The sequence below is a fragment of the Gossypium hirsutum genome, chromosome A05 (genome assembly GCF_007990345.1).
Source record: "Gossypium hirsutum isolate 1008001.06 chromosome A05, Gossypium_hirsutum_v2.1, whole genome shotgun sequence".
NCBI classification, from domain to species: Eukaryota; Viridiplantae; Streptophyta; class Magnoliopsida; order Malvales; family Malvaceae; genus Gossypium; species Gossypium hirsutum.
The window spans coordinates 43,115,363-43,131,821 of NC_053428.1; the positions used below are offsets into that span (position 1 = coordinate 43,115,363).

The following is a 16,459-nucleotide window of genomic DNA, read 5'->3' on the forward strand; positions in this document are numbered from 1 at the left end:
TATGCCCTGACAAATAATAATGACCTTCTAAATACCTACTTCCTAGTAATTTATATAAAAAACTATAGGGTCCATTGCCATTAAAAAATGGAATTGTAATAAACAATGTGGTACATATGATATTACAATCTTAGTCGATAGATGGTATGTTATTTTCATAATCTTTTTTTTTTTTTTTAATATTCAGACGAAAGGTACAGGAGAAAGGGTTTCCTAAAGCTACACGAAATTCAAAGTGATTTGCAATAAAGAAGAAACAAGAGTTTGAAAATAGGATAAATATATGTATTTATATATATGTAGTTGAGAGATAGAGAAAGATGTGCAGATAGGACTATCAATCAGTTGAAAAAAAATGGCAATTCAGTTGAGTTTATTAGCTCAGTTTCAAACATGACATCTAGAAAGAAATTTATATTTAAATTGCCATTTCCAGTACAGATGTAAATGATGTTACCTAACCAGGTAAAATTGACATGAGTCCTTTATATATCAAAGTTTTAAAGGAATAGTATATCAGTCAGACATTTATTTCTTCTAAATATAGCTGCAAATATATCAAGCTTGGAAGACACAGACAAGAGTTTTAGAGACATAGAAAGAAAATATGTTTATGTCTTGGGTTCAGATGTTGCTGTTTGTGTCTCTTCTATCTCCAACATCGGTTCAGTCTGAGATTCGGCACTACAGTTTCACTGTAAGTTTTTCATTTTTCCGTTAGGAAATGTTTACAAATTATGAAATTTATCTTCATTATGTTGGGGACCAGGTGGTGTTGAAAAACACAACAAGGCTTTGTGCCACCAAGCCTATTGTAACAGTGAATGGGAAGTTTCCAGGGCCAACTCTTTATGCAAGAGAGGACGATAATGTACTCGTAAATGTCACCAATCTTATTAAAGACAATGTTACAATTCACTGGTAAGCAAGTTTATGAAAATAGGTCCCAATTGAAGTTGACAACTAATAATCTACCCTGGTGTGGTGACTTTTGTCTTTGTTTGTTGGTAATGATATTGCAGGCATGGGGTGAGGCAACTTCGAACAGGGTGGTCGGATGGACCAGCATATATCACACAGTGTCCGATTCAACCGGGTCGGAGCTACCTATACAACTTCACCCTTACTGGACAAAGAGGGACACTACTTTGGCATGCACATATTGCGTGGCTGAGGTCAACCATGCATGGTGCCATTGTTATATTGCCAAAGAAAGGTGTTCCTTACCCATTTCCCAAGCCTGATAAGCAAAAAGTAATCGTATTAGGTGAGTTTGCGTTGAGTTGACGTATATATTGTGAGAGTAAAATGCTACTAAAGTGGAAGTTGTTGATTGAATTTTAGGGGAATGGTGGAAATCAGACACGGAAGCTGTGATCAACGAGGCACTCCAAACTGGTTTAGCTCCAAATGTATCAGATGCACACACAATTAATGGACACACTGGGCCAGTTCCTAACTGTTCCTATAGAGGTACTATAATGGCTTATATAAAGAAATACATACATCTATATATCTATTTTTATCAAAGACATTCCATATAAATAATAGCAAAGGTAGGGGCTGCTAGAGCCTGGACACCTCAAAGTTTTTGAAATGTGATTTTTTAGCCTCTAAAATTAATTAATATATAAAAATAGAGGACTAATTAATCTACTTGCATAGATGAATATGTAAAACTAAAGTGAATTTTCACATTTTCATATCCTTTTGTAAAATTAATATTTTAAAATTTTAACGATTGAATTTATTGATATAATTGTACTTATTATACATGTAAAATTTTGAACCGTTTCAATATTTCTATCATAGCGAAGTAAAATTATATATATTAATATTTATTGAACAATTGAAATTTTTTACATAAAATAAATAGTTGAAAAGTTTAATTTACATCAAAATTGACATACATAATTTATATAAATGGAATATAAAATATGAAAGTTGAATCATTAAAATATTAATAATATAAAAAATATGAAAAAATATAAAACTAAAAGTAGAAGTGAATCCTCGCCATAAAGATGTAAATCATGTGTTAGGCTCTCCCAAAAATTTTTGGTTTTAACTTTTTTGTGTGTGTTTGTTGTTTTAATTTGATTTATTTTCATAGAATTTGTAGTTTTATACATTAAATTTGATAATTATTTTAAGTTTAAATGTAATTTTAATTTATTTCTTCCCTCTTCGATAAATAAAATAGATATATTTGCATTAATTATGGTATTAATTTTTTAGGTGTAATTATAAATTTAGTTTTTTTTTTTTGGCTTCTTTGGTTAAATTGTTGTTTTTAGATGAAAAAAAAATTGTTACCGGAAATCTATATATTATTTGCAATATTAATAACAAGCATATATCTAAATCTAATATTTTCATACTCAAATTTTTTTATCTGACATCAAGAAAAATATTTATCCAAATCCTAATCTAACCAGTAAGGCCTTTGAGTTCTTTTTATTTATTTATTTATTAATATTTATAAATTATTATTAATTTTAAATATATTTTAAATTAAAACAAAATAGGATATATTTTACAAGTCTCTTTATAATATTTTAGCTTTGGTGAAAGCTAACTTAATTTTTGAGAGAGACTAAAAGAAAAATTATATCGAGACCAAGATCTACCTGCTCCTGGTTTTGTCTCTGCCTACCATATATATTGTGTGACCTCATTTACAATATTTCTATTTTTGCTACCACATGTCCCTTTTTTTTTTAAATATTTATTTTTAAAATATTTTACTATATACCCTTATAATTTAATTGTCAAACTTTTAATTATGTTTGTTGAGTCTGATTGATTAATCAAAATAAAATGAATGTGTGAATGCAGGCGCATATAATTTACATGTGGAAAATGGCAAGACCTATTTGCTGCGAGTTATCAATGCAGCTCTAAATGATGAATTATTCTTCAAAATCGCTGGACACGATCTGACTGTTGTTGAAGTTGATGCAGCTTACACTAAACCCTTCAAAACAGATACATTATTTTTAGGTCCAGGCCAAACCACAACCGCCCTTCTTACAACTGATAGCGGCATTGGAAAGTACGTAATAGCCATTTCTCCATTCATGGACACCGTTGTTTCTGTTGACACCTTCACTGGAACAGGTTACTTAATTTACAACAACACCCTTCCCTCTATTCCAACTACCGTGACCACCATGCCTCCTGTAAATGCAACATGGAAGACATTAGTTTTTGCCGAATCTCTTCGAAGCCTGAATTCCAAACAATATCCTGCAAATGTTCCTTTAACTGTTGATCATTCACTGCTTTTCACCATTGGGGTTGGGATTGACCCTTGTGCTACATGCTCTAATGGTTCTAGAGCTGTTGCAGCTATTAACAATATCACTTTTGACATGCCAACCATTGCTATCCTTGAAGCACATTACTATGGCATAAAAGGGGTTTTCACCGATGATTTTCCTGGAAAACCTTTGATGCCTTATGATTATACCGGTGTTCAGCCAACCAATCTACAAACAATGCATGGCACCAGGGTTTACAGATTGGCCTATAATTCAACAGTGGAGCTAGTGATACAAGGGAACTCTATGTTAGCCCCAGAGAGCCATCCAACCCATCTGCATGGATTTAACTTCTTTGCAGTTGGAAGAGGGTTAGGAAATTTTAATCCAGCGAAAGATCCCAAGAAATACAATCTAGTTGATCCTGTTGAAAGGAACACAATAAGTGTACCAACTGCAGGATGGACCGCAATCAGATTCAGGGCAGATAATCCAGGTACCCACCAGACCACAAAAATTATTTAATGCTTGTTTGAATATTCATGAACACAAAAGAAAAAGAAAAATAATCATGAGTTGGTGGTTTTGTGTAGGGGTGTGGTTTTTCCATTGCCATTTGGAAGTACACACAACATGGGGGCTAAAGATGGCATTCCTGGTTGAGAATGGGAAGGGACCGAACGAGTCAGTGGTACCACCCCCGAGAGACCTTCCACAGTGCTAAAGCTAAGATAAAGTTCCATCATGGCTTTGAGAATCAAAGTTTGAGGGTAGAGATATCAAATACATATATTTTTTGTGATTGAAAAAGAAAGAATAAAGAGATTTCAGGAAGCTATTAGGCAGCAAGGATGATTAGTAAACATTTTAAGTTATACACATAACCTGAATCCAAGTAATATTCCCTTATATTTTCAATCTCTCGTTTGGGGAGATGGAGTGTTAAAAATGTTAAAGTGTTTCTTTTTACTTGAATAACGATTGTGCATTTTACAAACAAAAGATAAAGATTCAAAACGCGCCAGATAGGGGTCGAACCTATGACTTTCTGCTTAGGAAACAGACGCTCTATCCACTGAGCTACAGGCGCTTCTACTAACAACTTGCTTTTGCATGTTTATATAATTACCTTTTACTTTTATTTTGATATATGACAAAGATGCTTGGACAAAAGCGACTATTTGTAAAATAGGGTTATTTCCATTTCATTCAGCAGAATTAACAATAATAATAGTAAAGGGTTCCAAAATTTTAAGAGTGAACGACAAGCATATTACATGACAGTAAAGTCTAGAAATCATATGGAGCCCACTTAAAAAATTAAAAAGAAAGGGTACAAACTTTTATCAACAGGTGGTGGATAAGAGAGATAGAAAATGGATCAGCTTTACAGCAGCCAATATATTGAATGGTCGTTTTACAAGTATATTGAATGGTCGTTTTACAAGTATATTGAATGGTTGTTTTAGGCTTTGGGATTCTACGTTGTTTCTACTTCAAATTATTTTAGGAGTGTTTTGAAAACTCGATTGCAAAATTCAGATGTTAGGAAATATGGCTGTCGACGCCACACGGTCATGTACCAGGCCGTGTGGTAGGCTGTGTAACTCATTGTTCACGAATTAGAGACACAAGGGCTAAGGACACGAGTGTGTGTCTAGATCGGGTGTGGGAATGTTTAGTGCAGAGTTCGTACAGGCTAAGGACACAACTGTGAGCCTAGGCCGTGTAACTCACTGTTCGTGAATTAGGACCACACGAGCCAGCTATTCTGGCTGTGTGAAACCACACAGGCGTGTGGATCAATATTTGAAATTTTTCCCTTAGGCCTCGAGTATCATTTGAAACGAATGTAGGCCTTCCATATGGTTAGTATGAACCAAATTAGACTATATAATTTGACATTGTATGATCTGAGATTGAGTATGGAATATCTGCATACGTGTTGACTGTGACAACCATTAATGAGATTGTTATATTCTGTGTAAGTATAAACTGTATCTGAATGATCGTATAAATCTCCTTGTTTACTGTCATCTGAGGTCTGCATCTGTTTTGGGGTGGGAATTTGTATAAAGAAGGAAGTGCTCTGTTATGAATTAGTGATTAAATCATTGGTATCTATAATCTGATCTGGTAGCTAGCCTGCAATTACTGAAACATGTCATACTAACACTATGTGGTGTGTAGGGTTGGATGGGTATTAATTACTCATTTTGATGTGTTGGGCTGGTTGGAGATGGCGTGTAGCAGATGAAGGTAGGATAATTGCATCTATTCTAATCTGTTCTATATCTGACAATGATTTGACTCATTATCTGTCTGGTCTGTTCTGGTTTGTTAATTGAACGAATTGCCTCTTGAGTCTGATTCAGAATCTAAACTTGGAACTTTATTGGTTTACTCTGAACTCTACTGAATATGTAATTGTTTCCTCATTACATTGTTAATTCATTTTGTTTGTTGATTGAATTACAGGTAACACAAAGGCTTGATTAGGTCGGCGGATCGGGAGCTCGGTCATGTTATTTATTAGCTATTGTTATTATCCATGTTAGTAGTTTATTTTCAGAATATTGGGGAAATTCGACTTACTAAGATTGTGAACCTCATATTCAACTTTACGTTGTTAAATTTCTTTAACTTCTAGATGACTTTAAAAACTAAGTTTCGGGAGTTATGTTTTGATAAATATTCTATGTAGCTCTCTAGTATTGGCCTTGTTGTCTAGGCAGGGTATGGAGTGTTATAGTTTCTCCCAATAATTTTCAATTCAAAAACTAGATATGTGTTCCAAATCTCCAGCAAAGGTATTGTTTTTCACCAATTTTTACAGCTCAGTAATAAATATAAACTTTAATAGATTATGGTAGCCTGTAAATGAAAATAACATTTTGAATCACATATATAAATACTCTGAAATGGGTGCATCGACCATCAGCACCAACACTCCATGTTTAAGCTTAAAAGGCTCCCTCCCACTCAAGCATATTATGAAAGAAAATTTGATTTTCCTTCTTTTATATCATAATCTTGACAGTCGATTTGAAAAGAATGGGTCTGATTACAAGCATGTGGTATAGAGTTGCCAGTGCTGCATCAATGAATGGATCTGCCTAGAAAATCCATTGCAACCAAACTAAAACATAGTTTCTAATCTCTTAGTACTTTTCTGGGAGGGCAATAAAAATACTAACACTACAAGAAAACAGACTTTTAACGGCGTTTTTTTTTTCTTTAAGCGCCGCAAAAAACATCACTATATGTAATGCCGCTAAAATTAGCGGCGTTTGTTTGAAAAAACGCCACTAAAGATCATGACTTTTAGCGGCTTTTTTAAAAATGCGCAGCTAAAAGCCTGGTCTTTAGTGGCGCTGTTTTAGAAAACGCCATTAAAAACCAAGACTTTTAGCGGCATTTTTTTAAAAAAAGGCCGCTAAAGCTAATGACCTTTAGCGGCGCTTTACCCAAAAACACCGCTAAAGATAATGAAATTTAAAAAAAATATATTATAAAAATCATGAAAAATATAAAAAATTTAAAATTCATTATCAAAATATTGAGAAGAATAATATCCATGATATAAATATAAAAATTTTCTATTAAAATAAAAATAAAAATTTATAATCAAAACTAAAATAAATAATAAAAATTAGATTAAATATAAAGATATCATAACCATGTAAAATACAAGATATTATCATCAAGATTTACATCCTCATCTTGCTCAAATTTTGGTGGCTTGTACCCTTTCTTGAACCATTCATCTTGTAGAATTTCAGGAATAGTTATACGCTGCCAAAAAGAACATGCAGAATTTCAACCAAAATGCACGCGCTAAAGCTTATACTATGATCAAAGATTGCATGTAATCACAAATTTTCATAGGATGAATTGAATTTGAAACTTACGGTAAGAGGGTTTGGATCAAGAATACGCTTAATCAAATTCCTAGCACCAGATGAAAATCATGATGGACAGCTGAAAGAAGCCTCCCAGATCTGAAATTTATCAATGTACAAACAATTTTAATAAAGTTCTCATCTAAAAAGACTGGCCAAATCTGGAGGGTACTTACTTTCTTATACAAGCCTATAAGGCTTGGCTCATCAAAAGGCAAATAACTCCGCAAGACCAAATATCAGATGATGTACCATTCAAGTGATTAAAATCTCACAAGCACCACGCAAATTTCAGTTCATATAGTCAGTCTATATCAAATACATGTTCTCAAAAACAGAACAATCTCAAACAGCTATGACCAGTATCCCACGGAAGGGAAAAAAAGCATGAAAGTACTGATATAATGACATAATTATAAACAGCCAGATGCTTCATCCTTTCTTAAACAAAGTAAGAATAAGATTGCATAAAATTACATAAAAACAAGATCATATGGATAATAGATCAATTCTTTTTACTTCTAAATTCAACAATTCGACTCATAAATTCAGCATTCCTCTCTTAAATTAACATAAATTCCAGAAATTTCACAGCTTTAAGCTAAAAAAAAGGAATGAAAGACAATTCATTTATATACCAGAGCTTTCTCAAGAAACATGCCGGAGCTGGTTCGAACTTCACTTTCAATACTTTGGCCTGATACATCATCTGCCACCATTGCTATTATGTGCCTTCTGCAAATTGTTCTTGGACTGCAATCTAGTGTAGTTGGTTTTTCCTGTTCCATTTGCCACTAGTCAAAACATAAAAGAGCTATATTGCAATATTATGATAACCTATTACTCCTTTGACAAAGTGAAATCTAGTTTTAGTATTGGCATCTTAAGCAAAAATATCCGCCTTTGCATCTTCTATTTTTCCCACCTTTTTTCACCATATCAGCAGTGAGTCCCCAGGGTATCTTAGTTTTGCATATTTTTTTGGAACCATTTGTTAGGGTATCTTATTCATGTGAGCATTTAGGTAGTATGTCAAGTTGAGTAACTAATGGCATCACATCATTTGAGCATATCTTATACATCCCAAACTCTAGTAGACTAGATTATTCCTGAAAACTATACAAACCATTTACATTTGAAGAGAATCTTGTTTTTGAAACTTGCCTTTTTGAAAGTAGCATGTAGTTTTCAAGGGTGCATCGTCCATGTTTGAGCAACCTCTGAAGGAACAAATATGCAATCAATAGGGCCACACATGTGCATCACAACTGGAGAACTCATTGGCAACTATTGAGTATAATTTACATTTGAGCTGTATTTAGATTCCATCAGTATTGCTGTAAGATAGATTATTGTCTTACCAATGCCTCGATTTATGAAGATGAGCATAGAAAGTACTAATTTTCTATTAAGGAGACAAGCAATGCTTTAAAGAAGTCTTTACAATTTTGTTTCAATCATTTTGATAATCCCACCTGGTGGGATAGTGGCTCAAAACTGACCTATCCTTATATCTCTATCAATGGCATCTGCATTCAGGGTCCCAGGAAGCTCTCTAAAATCTTCATTGAAGATGGAATATGCACTGTAAATTTTGGAATGGAAAAGATAAGTCAGTCGTGGAAAGAAATGAGCAATTCATGTTAAAAAAACTCACGTTATAGAGGGTTTAGAAACTAAACAAAGACCCCAAAACAACCCCTATGTCCTATGATAATCTACAAGAGGTTCCTGCACATGAACTTCGTTAGTATTTCGTCATTGGTTCATATGCTTAAGAAATTCTCCACAGCTACCTTTGAGAAAAAGTCAGAAGAAAACATAATTCAAACAAAATTTTCATTCAATGGTTTGTTTGGAAGTATAAGGGGTATCAGCAACACATATCAGAGTCATGTAACAGTTTATTTGTTATTATCTTATACATATATCATGAACTTTGGCTACCTTAGGAATTGGAGTTTAGAAGCAAGAGGATACCTGACATCACCAGGTTGCCGCCGTCCAAGGTTCAGGAAAATTGTACAAAAACCAGTTCCAAGTATCTGAGCAAATGGGGGGCAAAGAAAATATGAACATAGTTCATAATGGAATTGCTCTGGATAATCTAAATAAATATTTCGTGCAAAAGTGTGATAGATTGTCCATGTCTTTAAATAATCTTTCTCCTCATCTCTGATTTTGCATTGTTATATGTTTTATACAAAGTACATAAGATACAAAACACAACGGTATGTATGATATAACATCAGAAATTATGTCTTGAATCCTTCTAAAAAATCTTGAAGGTAACACCACAAATTTTTTTTACATGTAGGCACACACTCTAATACACTGAAATATCAGTCATATTACAACAATCAGTACTCATTATACGAGTTAATTCGAACAGTTATACTATTCTTACCCCCATTGACACTGAAGAAATCATCCTCACAATCGGAATTGAGATATGCTCGGGAATCGAAAAAGGTTTCTTCTTTACTACCTGCAGAATAAAAAATTGTTTCAGCTTAAGGTATTTAGATAGCAAAAAGGGAGCAATTTGATGAATATGCTGAAATACATTGAAATGCTTATCATGAAAGTAATATAGAAAACAATATCAACATGATGTTCAACATTACTATTGTACAATTTTCAGAAACTGTAACATGTATATGATGTAGCAAGCAACAGAACATCCTTGGAAAAACGCTATATCGCTTTGACATTCGATGGACGTATACATCAGCAACAACAGTCCCATGATTTATCTCCAAGTGTTGTACTGTATTGAAACATAAATTGTACATGTAGTAAGGACCACAACATAATCCACAAGTTGTCTTTCTTGGGGTTTTAATCTCCATTAATGTCAAATTATTGACAGTTAAAAGACAACTCTCTTAAAACTCTTTTGCAGCTACCTACTATTTAAGAGTGGTCCATCCATCAAGGGCTAATAAATTTACCACAAAAAAGGTTCCCCCTATATACTTACAAAAATAGATAGATACATCAAAAGATTGCTTATTGCTGGTTTGTCTATCTATTCCACATTGGACAGTAAGTCATTAAACAAGGATATATAAGGCTAAAGTTAGGTTCTCAACTTCAAATTGAATACTGCCATATATGTGAAAAATTAGCTTTATTTTATGTCATACTAGAATTCGCGATTAGCGATGTCGTTTTCGGGTAACCTAACAATTTTGCAATAGGCCTAGCCATTCCAAAACGGCCAATGACTTTTCTTGCAAGACAAGTGGAAAAAAGAAAAAACCAAAGGATAGCTACCTTTTTGTACAATATCTCATCATGTTTAATAGTGTTATGTTCACAAAAAGTTAGAAAACTGAGCTCTAATCCATGATAGATTAATTAACAAGCAAATTAAATATACTACCATGGAGGGCAGGGGAGGTCAAAGAAAGGGTCTAAAATCATCTAAGAAGGAGAAGGGAAGTCCAAAATTTAAACTAAAATAGAAGAGTTTGCACTAATATAATAGTGAAAATGTTTTGAAATGTCCCCAAACAAGCCATAATTATGCTAAGAAACTATAACATGGAGGACCAAAAAAAAAAACTATGAAAATATCACCATGTTTATCTCATAATCATCAATCAGGAGGGCCAACACAAATATCATTAGGCATATCATTCATGGCAGACATTGAAAAATAACCTTAAAAAAATAGATAACTACAAGCATCATCACTCATTAATCCAACAATATATTCATTTTTTTTCTGTAAACAAAGAACACAAGACTACTTGATATAAAGATCAACATGTTGATAGTAAGAAAAATGAAAACTCTGACAAACCAAATACCCATTTCAGATCTCACATCATAAAAATAAAACATCATCCAGAAACAGAGAAAGAAAAGTTATATAGAATAGATTTTTTCACACTCCATTGAAGATTAAAAGAAAAAAAAAAGTGAGACTAAAGCCAAATAGATTGTCTTTACCCCATAACCAAGCAAAGTAATTCCAACCTATTTATTTCACTAAACACACATAGAGACAAAAAGGTAAAACGAAAAAGAAGGAAAATTACCAAAATCTTTGAAAGTATAGGGCGATTGAGATATGAAAGCAAAGTCACCATTGGCAACTGGTTTCTCCTTAACAGGTGATGGTGGAATGATGAGGTTATTATCTGTTTTAGACCCAAAAGAAAGTCCAACTTTCATGGCTGAGGCTGGCTCTTGATAGCTCTTATACACTGAAACACATGAACCCATATCTATCTTTCTCTCTTTTTAGAGCGACAACATCACCCAATCTCAAAACAATAAAAAATAAAAAAGATGAAACTTTTCAAACTTCTTTTTCCTCTGCAACCTCAAAAGGCAGAAGCAAAAGAAAACGGAAGAGAAGATGGAGAAGAAAGCTTTTTTTTTTTTGGGGAAGGGAGGGGAGGGGGTATGTTAAAGAGTGGGAAGATACATACCTTGGGTTAATTTATGAGAAGTGGATTTTGATCGGTGAAACCAAAGGGAATAGAATCAAGGTTTTCAGCAGCGTAAAATTGGGGTTTAGGGGAGGGGGTGAAAATAAAACGATGCCGTTTTGATGTAAAGTTTTTTGCGGCATTTTTACAAAAACGCCACTGTATCTCAATTTTTTTGTATATAGCTCAACTTTTTGCGGCGTTTTCACTGAAAATGTCACTATTGCTCAATTTTATTTTTTTGTCATTTTTAACATATTTTTTTCTATTTTTTTTCTTTTAAAATTTTTTTGCTGAGATTATATTTTTTGAAATTTTTATTTTTTTTAAATTTTAAATATTGATCTTTTTGACTGAAATATGGACTAAAATATTAAATATTAAAATTTTAAGTTTTTAAGTTTTTAATTTTAATTTTTTTATTTTTCAATTTTCAATTTTCAATTTTCAATTTTCAATTTTCAATTTTCAATTTTTTTAAAGATTTTTATCATTTTTAAATTAACATATAAAAAAATAGTACCATGTCATGTGAATTACCTTGTAAGTTTTCATGTCAATATCATTAAAAAATTAATTTTACAATTACATCCCTATTAAAAATGAGATTTAACATTTTTTAAAAAGTGGAAGGTTTTGGTTCAAAAAATAAGAATCAAATTGATAAAAAATATAAATATTGAAAGTTAAAATTTAATTACCATGATCAACTCTTTTAGGAATTAAATTAATAGATGGGAATGGCATCGTCTAGTATTGTTTAAAGGATTTCTTTTTTCTTTCTTTTTTTCATCAACATTATTCTTTTAAGTATGGTTCGCATTAGTTGTTTAGATTTTTATACAAATGGCATTTAATTATATGCTATATCAATAATTGTGTTAATAATTTACAAGAACTAGATCAAATTAAAGTTCATGTATGCTTTTGGGATTTAACCCATTTTGATATATATATATTTTTTAAAATAATATTTTTTAATTACCAACAATAGTTTGGAGAGACAAGTAGACGAGACGACCAAATGCTTCTGTAATGTATTGAAGAAAGAACATAGAAAAATCAAAACCGAAATTAAGAACAGAATAATGAATATAAGAATTGGATTTTTTCAAAACCAAAGGGAAAGGGAAAGGGGAAGGGATCATATGGGTTCTACGGTAAACCGATGAAACGGCGTGTGTGAAAAGGGAGTTTTGAGGATACCAATTTTAGGAGGAAAATTTAGGGTTTCGAAGGGAGGGGGAATTTGGGAATAAAAATGCGCCATTTTTTTGCGGCGTTTTTTATAAAAACGCCACTAATCTCTATTTTATACATTTTTATTTTTATATTTCATTTTTATTAAATGTCAATGTTTTTATTTATTTATCAATATATTTTTTAAATCTAATATTTAAATATATCAAATGGTTTAGATTAAATATTTTTGAAAATAAAAGCATTAATCTAAACCCTTAACCCTTAACCTTAAGTCATAAAACATAAACCCTAAACTTTTACCCGGCCCTTAACCTCTAACCCTTACCCCCTATCATCTAAACTTTAAACGATTAAAGTTTAGCATATATTTTTATAATTTTGAAAGGATTAAATCAAAAATTTTCCATTATTCAAAGGGATGAAGTTTTAAAATTTTTAAAAATTCCAAAAAATCGAAATGGAAAATTTTTCATTTTAGAAGGGCAAAGACCCTTTCAACCCCCTACTTATGCCCCTAAATATATATTAATTATAGGGTTTAGGATTCAATTGAATATGATTCACTTGAGATTAACATACTACCCATGGCCATTAAACCTTAAACCATAAAACCCTAAATTATAGACCTTAAATCTTAAATATTAAATATTAAACCATAAACCCAAAAATAAATTTAATCAATATTAAGTATTGCTTTCGTAATTTATTATGAACATAAGCTTTTACATTAATATCTATGTATATACACATCAATATCCATATGATGTTTTTTTAAGGTTTAGGGTTTTAGGGGTTATAGATTAGTGTTTAAAGTTTTTTTGGGTTTAGGGGTTTAGAGGTTATATAGACTAATGTCTATGATTTTTTTTGGGTTAAAGGTTTTAGGGGTTATATGACTTTTAGCGGCGTTTTACCAAAAACGCCGCTATTGCTCTGTTTTTTAGCGGCGCTTTGACCAAAACGCCGCTTTTGCTCTGTTTTTTAGCTGCGCTTTGCCAAAAACGCCGCTATTGCTCTGTTTTTTAGTGGCGCTTTGCCAAAAACGCCGCTATTACTCTGTTTTTAGCGGCGCTTTGTCAAAAACGCCGCTAATGTATAATTGTGGCGTTTTTTCATAAAACGCCACTAAAGCCCTATTTTCCAGTTAAAAACAGTTAGAAAGGGGGGTTGGGCTTTACTTGGTCTTTCCAAGCATACTTTTTGTTGTACAACAATGTTGTAACAACACTACGAGCAGGGTTAATACTGGTTGCAGTAATTGGGATGGTGGCTAAGTGTACCAAGAGCACCACGAACCTAATTGGCAAGGGTGGGATTCTCTGGCACTGCGCTTGCCATTGGTGGCTGACAAGACGGTGTAAACTAGAATAAAGGTGCCCATAATTTCAAAACCAAGCCCATCTCCTTTGGTGTAACCAGGAGAAACAGAGTTGATTTTTCACCACCATATAAATCGATTGTGTTCCCCATGAATCCTTTTAACCGCACCAGCAGCGCATACGGATCCTAAGTATTGTATCACCATGTAGAAAACTGCTCTTGTCATGATTAGTTTCCTTGCCAAGAATAGCCCAAATGTCACCACCAGGTTGATGTGATCGCCTATCCACCACCGTCACCGTACTGCATCAAACAAAGGAAAGAAAGAGAGACATAAAGAGATGGGTGGTTACCTGAAATTCCAAAAGTGCAGTAAACAAGAACGAATATGGTGCCACTAAAAGCCCAAGCGATGCCTTCAAACCCCACAATTAAGCACCTATTTGTTTCCTGAACAACTCCCAAAATAGTCAAAATGGAGATAAACAAGAGAAGGAAAGTAGCCATGAACTCAGCAATCCCCGCCCTGTAAAAAGACCAAGAGGTCAACTCATGAGGCTCATAAAATGGTGCTGCTACTGCTTCGGTGTAAGCTTTTCTATCATCTTGGGTCTGAGCTACAGTATCAATAAGGTGCCTCTCTAAAAACTTGTCGGCTCCCAATCTAACATCCTCTTCTTTGCCCTACATTCTCCTTCTTCTTAGTTCATCTTTAGAATTAGACTCTAAAAACCAAATACTATAATCTAAAGAAGGAAGACTTTGTGTTTCTTGAGTCAACGACGCGATAGAGCTTTAGGCCTAAACTGGATGTGAAAATGGAGGGTGGGGGATCTTCAAAAAAATGAGTAGAAAAAGTTATTCAATTTACGCCAATTTTTTTTAACTAAATTTTTGAAAAATACCTAATTTTTTTTATAAAAATTATTAGATTAGATTTTTTTTTTGAAAAATTATGGGAATGGGCCAAAATAATGGAAACGCTTTTAGCGGGAAGCATTTTCAGTTGATTTGCATGAAAATGCTTCCAGCTGGAAGCGTTTTCCCCAATGGTCACCTCTCCGAACGGCTACTCCCCTTTTAACGACTATTTTCTCTTTTCTATATAAACCCATACAATTTTCTTATTTTTTCAATTCAATCTCAACTATCTCTCTCTCACATTCTCAAATCACTCTCTTAATTTTTCACTTAAAATTTATTTCTCTCTTAACTATCTTTTTTTATTAAAATTGTATTAAGATTTTTTTAAATTATTTTTCTATTACAATTTATTTCCTATTTTTTGAAATTAGTAATGAAAAAATCTCTAATCCATTGAGATGACAAGTACATTTTGATCGATCAATTGCAAATGGTAAGAAGATTTTTTATATTTAATCTAATTTAATTTAAATATTTTATTGTTATATTGAAATTTAATATTTTGTATTTTTTTTACATATCGCCGAAATATTAGATTTTAGAGACGTTTATTCCATCACCCTTAATCGAACCCTAGTTGAGAGATGCGGGATTTTTGCATGAGGCTTTTATGGGTAAAGGGTGTAAATTGGACTCCACACTTGTAAGTGTATTGGTGGAAAGGTGGAGACTTGAGACATGCATAGTCCATTTTTTATGCGGTGAGTGTACTATCACCCTCGAGAATATACAGTTACAGCTCGGATTACTGGTGGATGGGCCGATAATGAATGGGTTAGTTGTCGGAGCCGATTGGAGAGACGTATGCAAGCAACTTTTGGGGAGGGCTCCGAAAACGATTTATAGAGCCTGGATAGATATGAATTGGTTAATAAGAAAATTTGGTGGGCTTGATGCGGATTCGAAAGAAGTCGAAAGAGAACAACATGTTCGGGTATACATCCTTATAATCATTGAGGGTCTCCGAATGCTTGATAGGTTATGAAATCTTGTCCATTTAAGGTTGCTGCTAAAACTCGTCGACTTTAAAGAAGAAGACGGACTCAATTAGGGGTCAACCGTGTTGGCAATGTTATACCAGGAGATGTGTTGGGCGATGAAACCATAGAAAATTAAAATCAGTGGTTGCATACTACTACTGCAATCATGGGTGTGGTACCGACTGCAATATTTACATCCTCAAGTAGACCACCCTTATATATTCCCACTCTTAACAAGGTAAAATTCATTAGATAATATATTTACCATAATAATTTTTTTAAAATTTTAAATTATTGTGTTAACATATTATTTCAATAGGTGGAACTATGGGGCGAGTTACATGAGACTACCGGATGAGCTTTGAGATATATAGCATCTGTTAAACTAACAATCGGAATCAAACGTATGTATTTTTTAAATT

The 16,459-nt window shown here is 33.0% G+C and overlaps 2 protein-coding genes and 1 non-coding gene across 11 annotated transcripts; 1 reads left to right on the plus strand and 2 right to left on the minus strand.

Moving 5' to 3' along the window:
* Nucleotides 1-336: 336 nt before the first annotated feature.
* On the plus strand, nucleotides 337-6,056 carry LOC107960103 (laccase-22). Of its 3 annotated transcripts, none has more exons than XM_041112435.1 (8): nucleotides 337-465; nucleotides 548-697; nucleotides 770-921; nucleotides 1,023-1,267; nucleotides 1,345-1,473; nucleotides 2,839-3,759; nucleotides 3,857-5,522; nucleotides 5,742-6,056. In XM_041112435.1, the coding sequence occupies exons 2-7, from the start codon at nucleotides 608-610 to the stop codon at nucleotides 3,985-3,987; spliced, it is 1,668 nt and encodes a 555-aa protein (XP_040968369.1). In that variant the 5' UTR covers nucleotides 337-465; nucleotides 548-607; the 3' UTR covers nucleotides 3,988-5,522; nucleotides 5,742-6,056. The 3 variants fall into 3 exon arrangements, with proteins under 3 accessions (XP_040968369.1, XP_040968367.1, XP_040968368.1); XM_041112433.1 differs by having other exon boundaries at nucleotides 343-697; nucleotides 3,857-5,247; nucleotides 5,454-5,522; XM_041112434.1 differs by having other exon boundaries at nucleotides 343-697; nucleotides 3,857-5,131; nucleotides 5,454-5,522.
* TRNAR-CCU (transfer RNA arginine (anticodon CCU)) lies at nucleotides 4,281-4,353 on the minus strand. Its single transcript has one exon. It is a non-coding gene; the product is annotated as a tRNA-Arg (tRNA).
* Nucleotides 6,057-6,897: 841 nt separating the features above from the next.
* Nucleotides 6,898-11,685, minus strand: LOC107960101 (uncharacterized protein At3g27210). 7 transcript variants are annotated; one of them, XM_041112436.1, is made up of 8 exons: nucleotides 11,611-11,656; nucleotides 11,215-11,382; nucleotides 9,573-9,653; nucleotides 9,113-9,210; nucleotides 8,668-8,750; nucleotides 8,330-8,385; nucleotides 7,175-7,944; nucleotides 6,898-7,058 (listed from the first exon to the last, which is right to left on the minus strand). In XM_041112436.1, the coding sequence occupies exons 2-6, from the start codon at nucleotides 11,263-11,265 to the stop codon at nucleotides 8,354-8,356; spliced, it is 345 nt and encodes a 114-aa protein (XP_040968370.1). In that variant the 5' UTR covers nucleotides 11,266-11,382; nucleotides 11,611-11,656; the 3' UTR covers nucleotides 6,898-7,058; nucleotides 7,175-7,944; nucleotides 8,330-8,353. The 7 variants fall into 7 exon arrangements, with proteins under 7 accessions (XP_040968370.1, XP_016751810.2, XP_016751806.2 ...); XM_016896321.2 differs by having other exon boundaries at nucleotides 9,146-9,210; nucleotides 11,215-11,685; XM_016896317.2 differs by having other exon boundaries at nucleotides 11,215-11,641.
* Between the last annotated feature and the right edge of the window lie 4,774 nt (nucleotides 11,686-16,459).

Excerpts from the sequence above, each read along its gene's own strand:
- LOC107960103 (XM_041112435.1), top strand. The coding sequence starts at position 608 with ATGTTTATGTCTTGGGTTCAGATGTTGCTGTTTGTGTCTCTTCTATCT. Across the intron at positions 1,474-2,838 it reads TCCTAACTGTTCCTATAGAG|GCGCATATAATTTACATGTG; the intron begins GTACTATAATGG and ends GTGTGAATGCAG. Across the intron at positions 3,760-3,856 it reads ATTCAGGGCAGATAATCCAG|GGGTGTGGTTTTTCCATTGC; the intron begins GTACCCACCAGA and ends GGTTTTGTGTAG.
- LOC107960101 (XM_041112436.1), bottom strand. The coding sequence starts at position 11,265 with ATGGTGACTTTGCTTTCATATCTCAATCGCCCTATACTTTCAAAGATT. Across the intron at positions 9,654-11,214 it reads CTATACTTTCAAAGATTTTG|GTAGTAAAGAAGAAACCTTT; the intron begins GTAATTTTCCTT and ends TTTATTCTGCAG. Across the intron at positions 8,386-8,667 it reads TGATAGAGATATAAGGATAG|AGGTTGCTCAAACATGGACG; the intron begins GTCAGTTTTGAG and ends TTGTTCCTTCAG.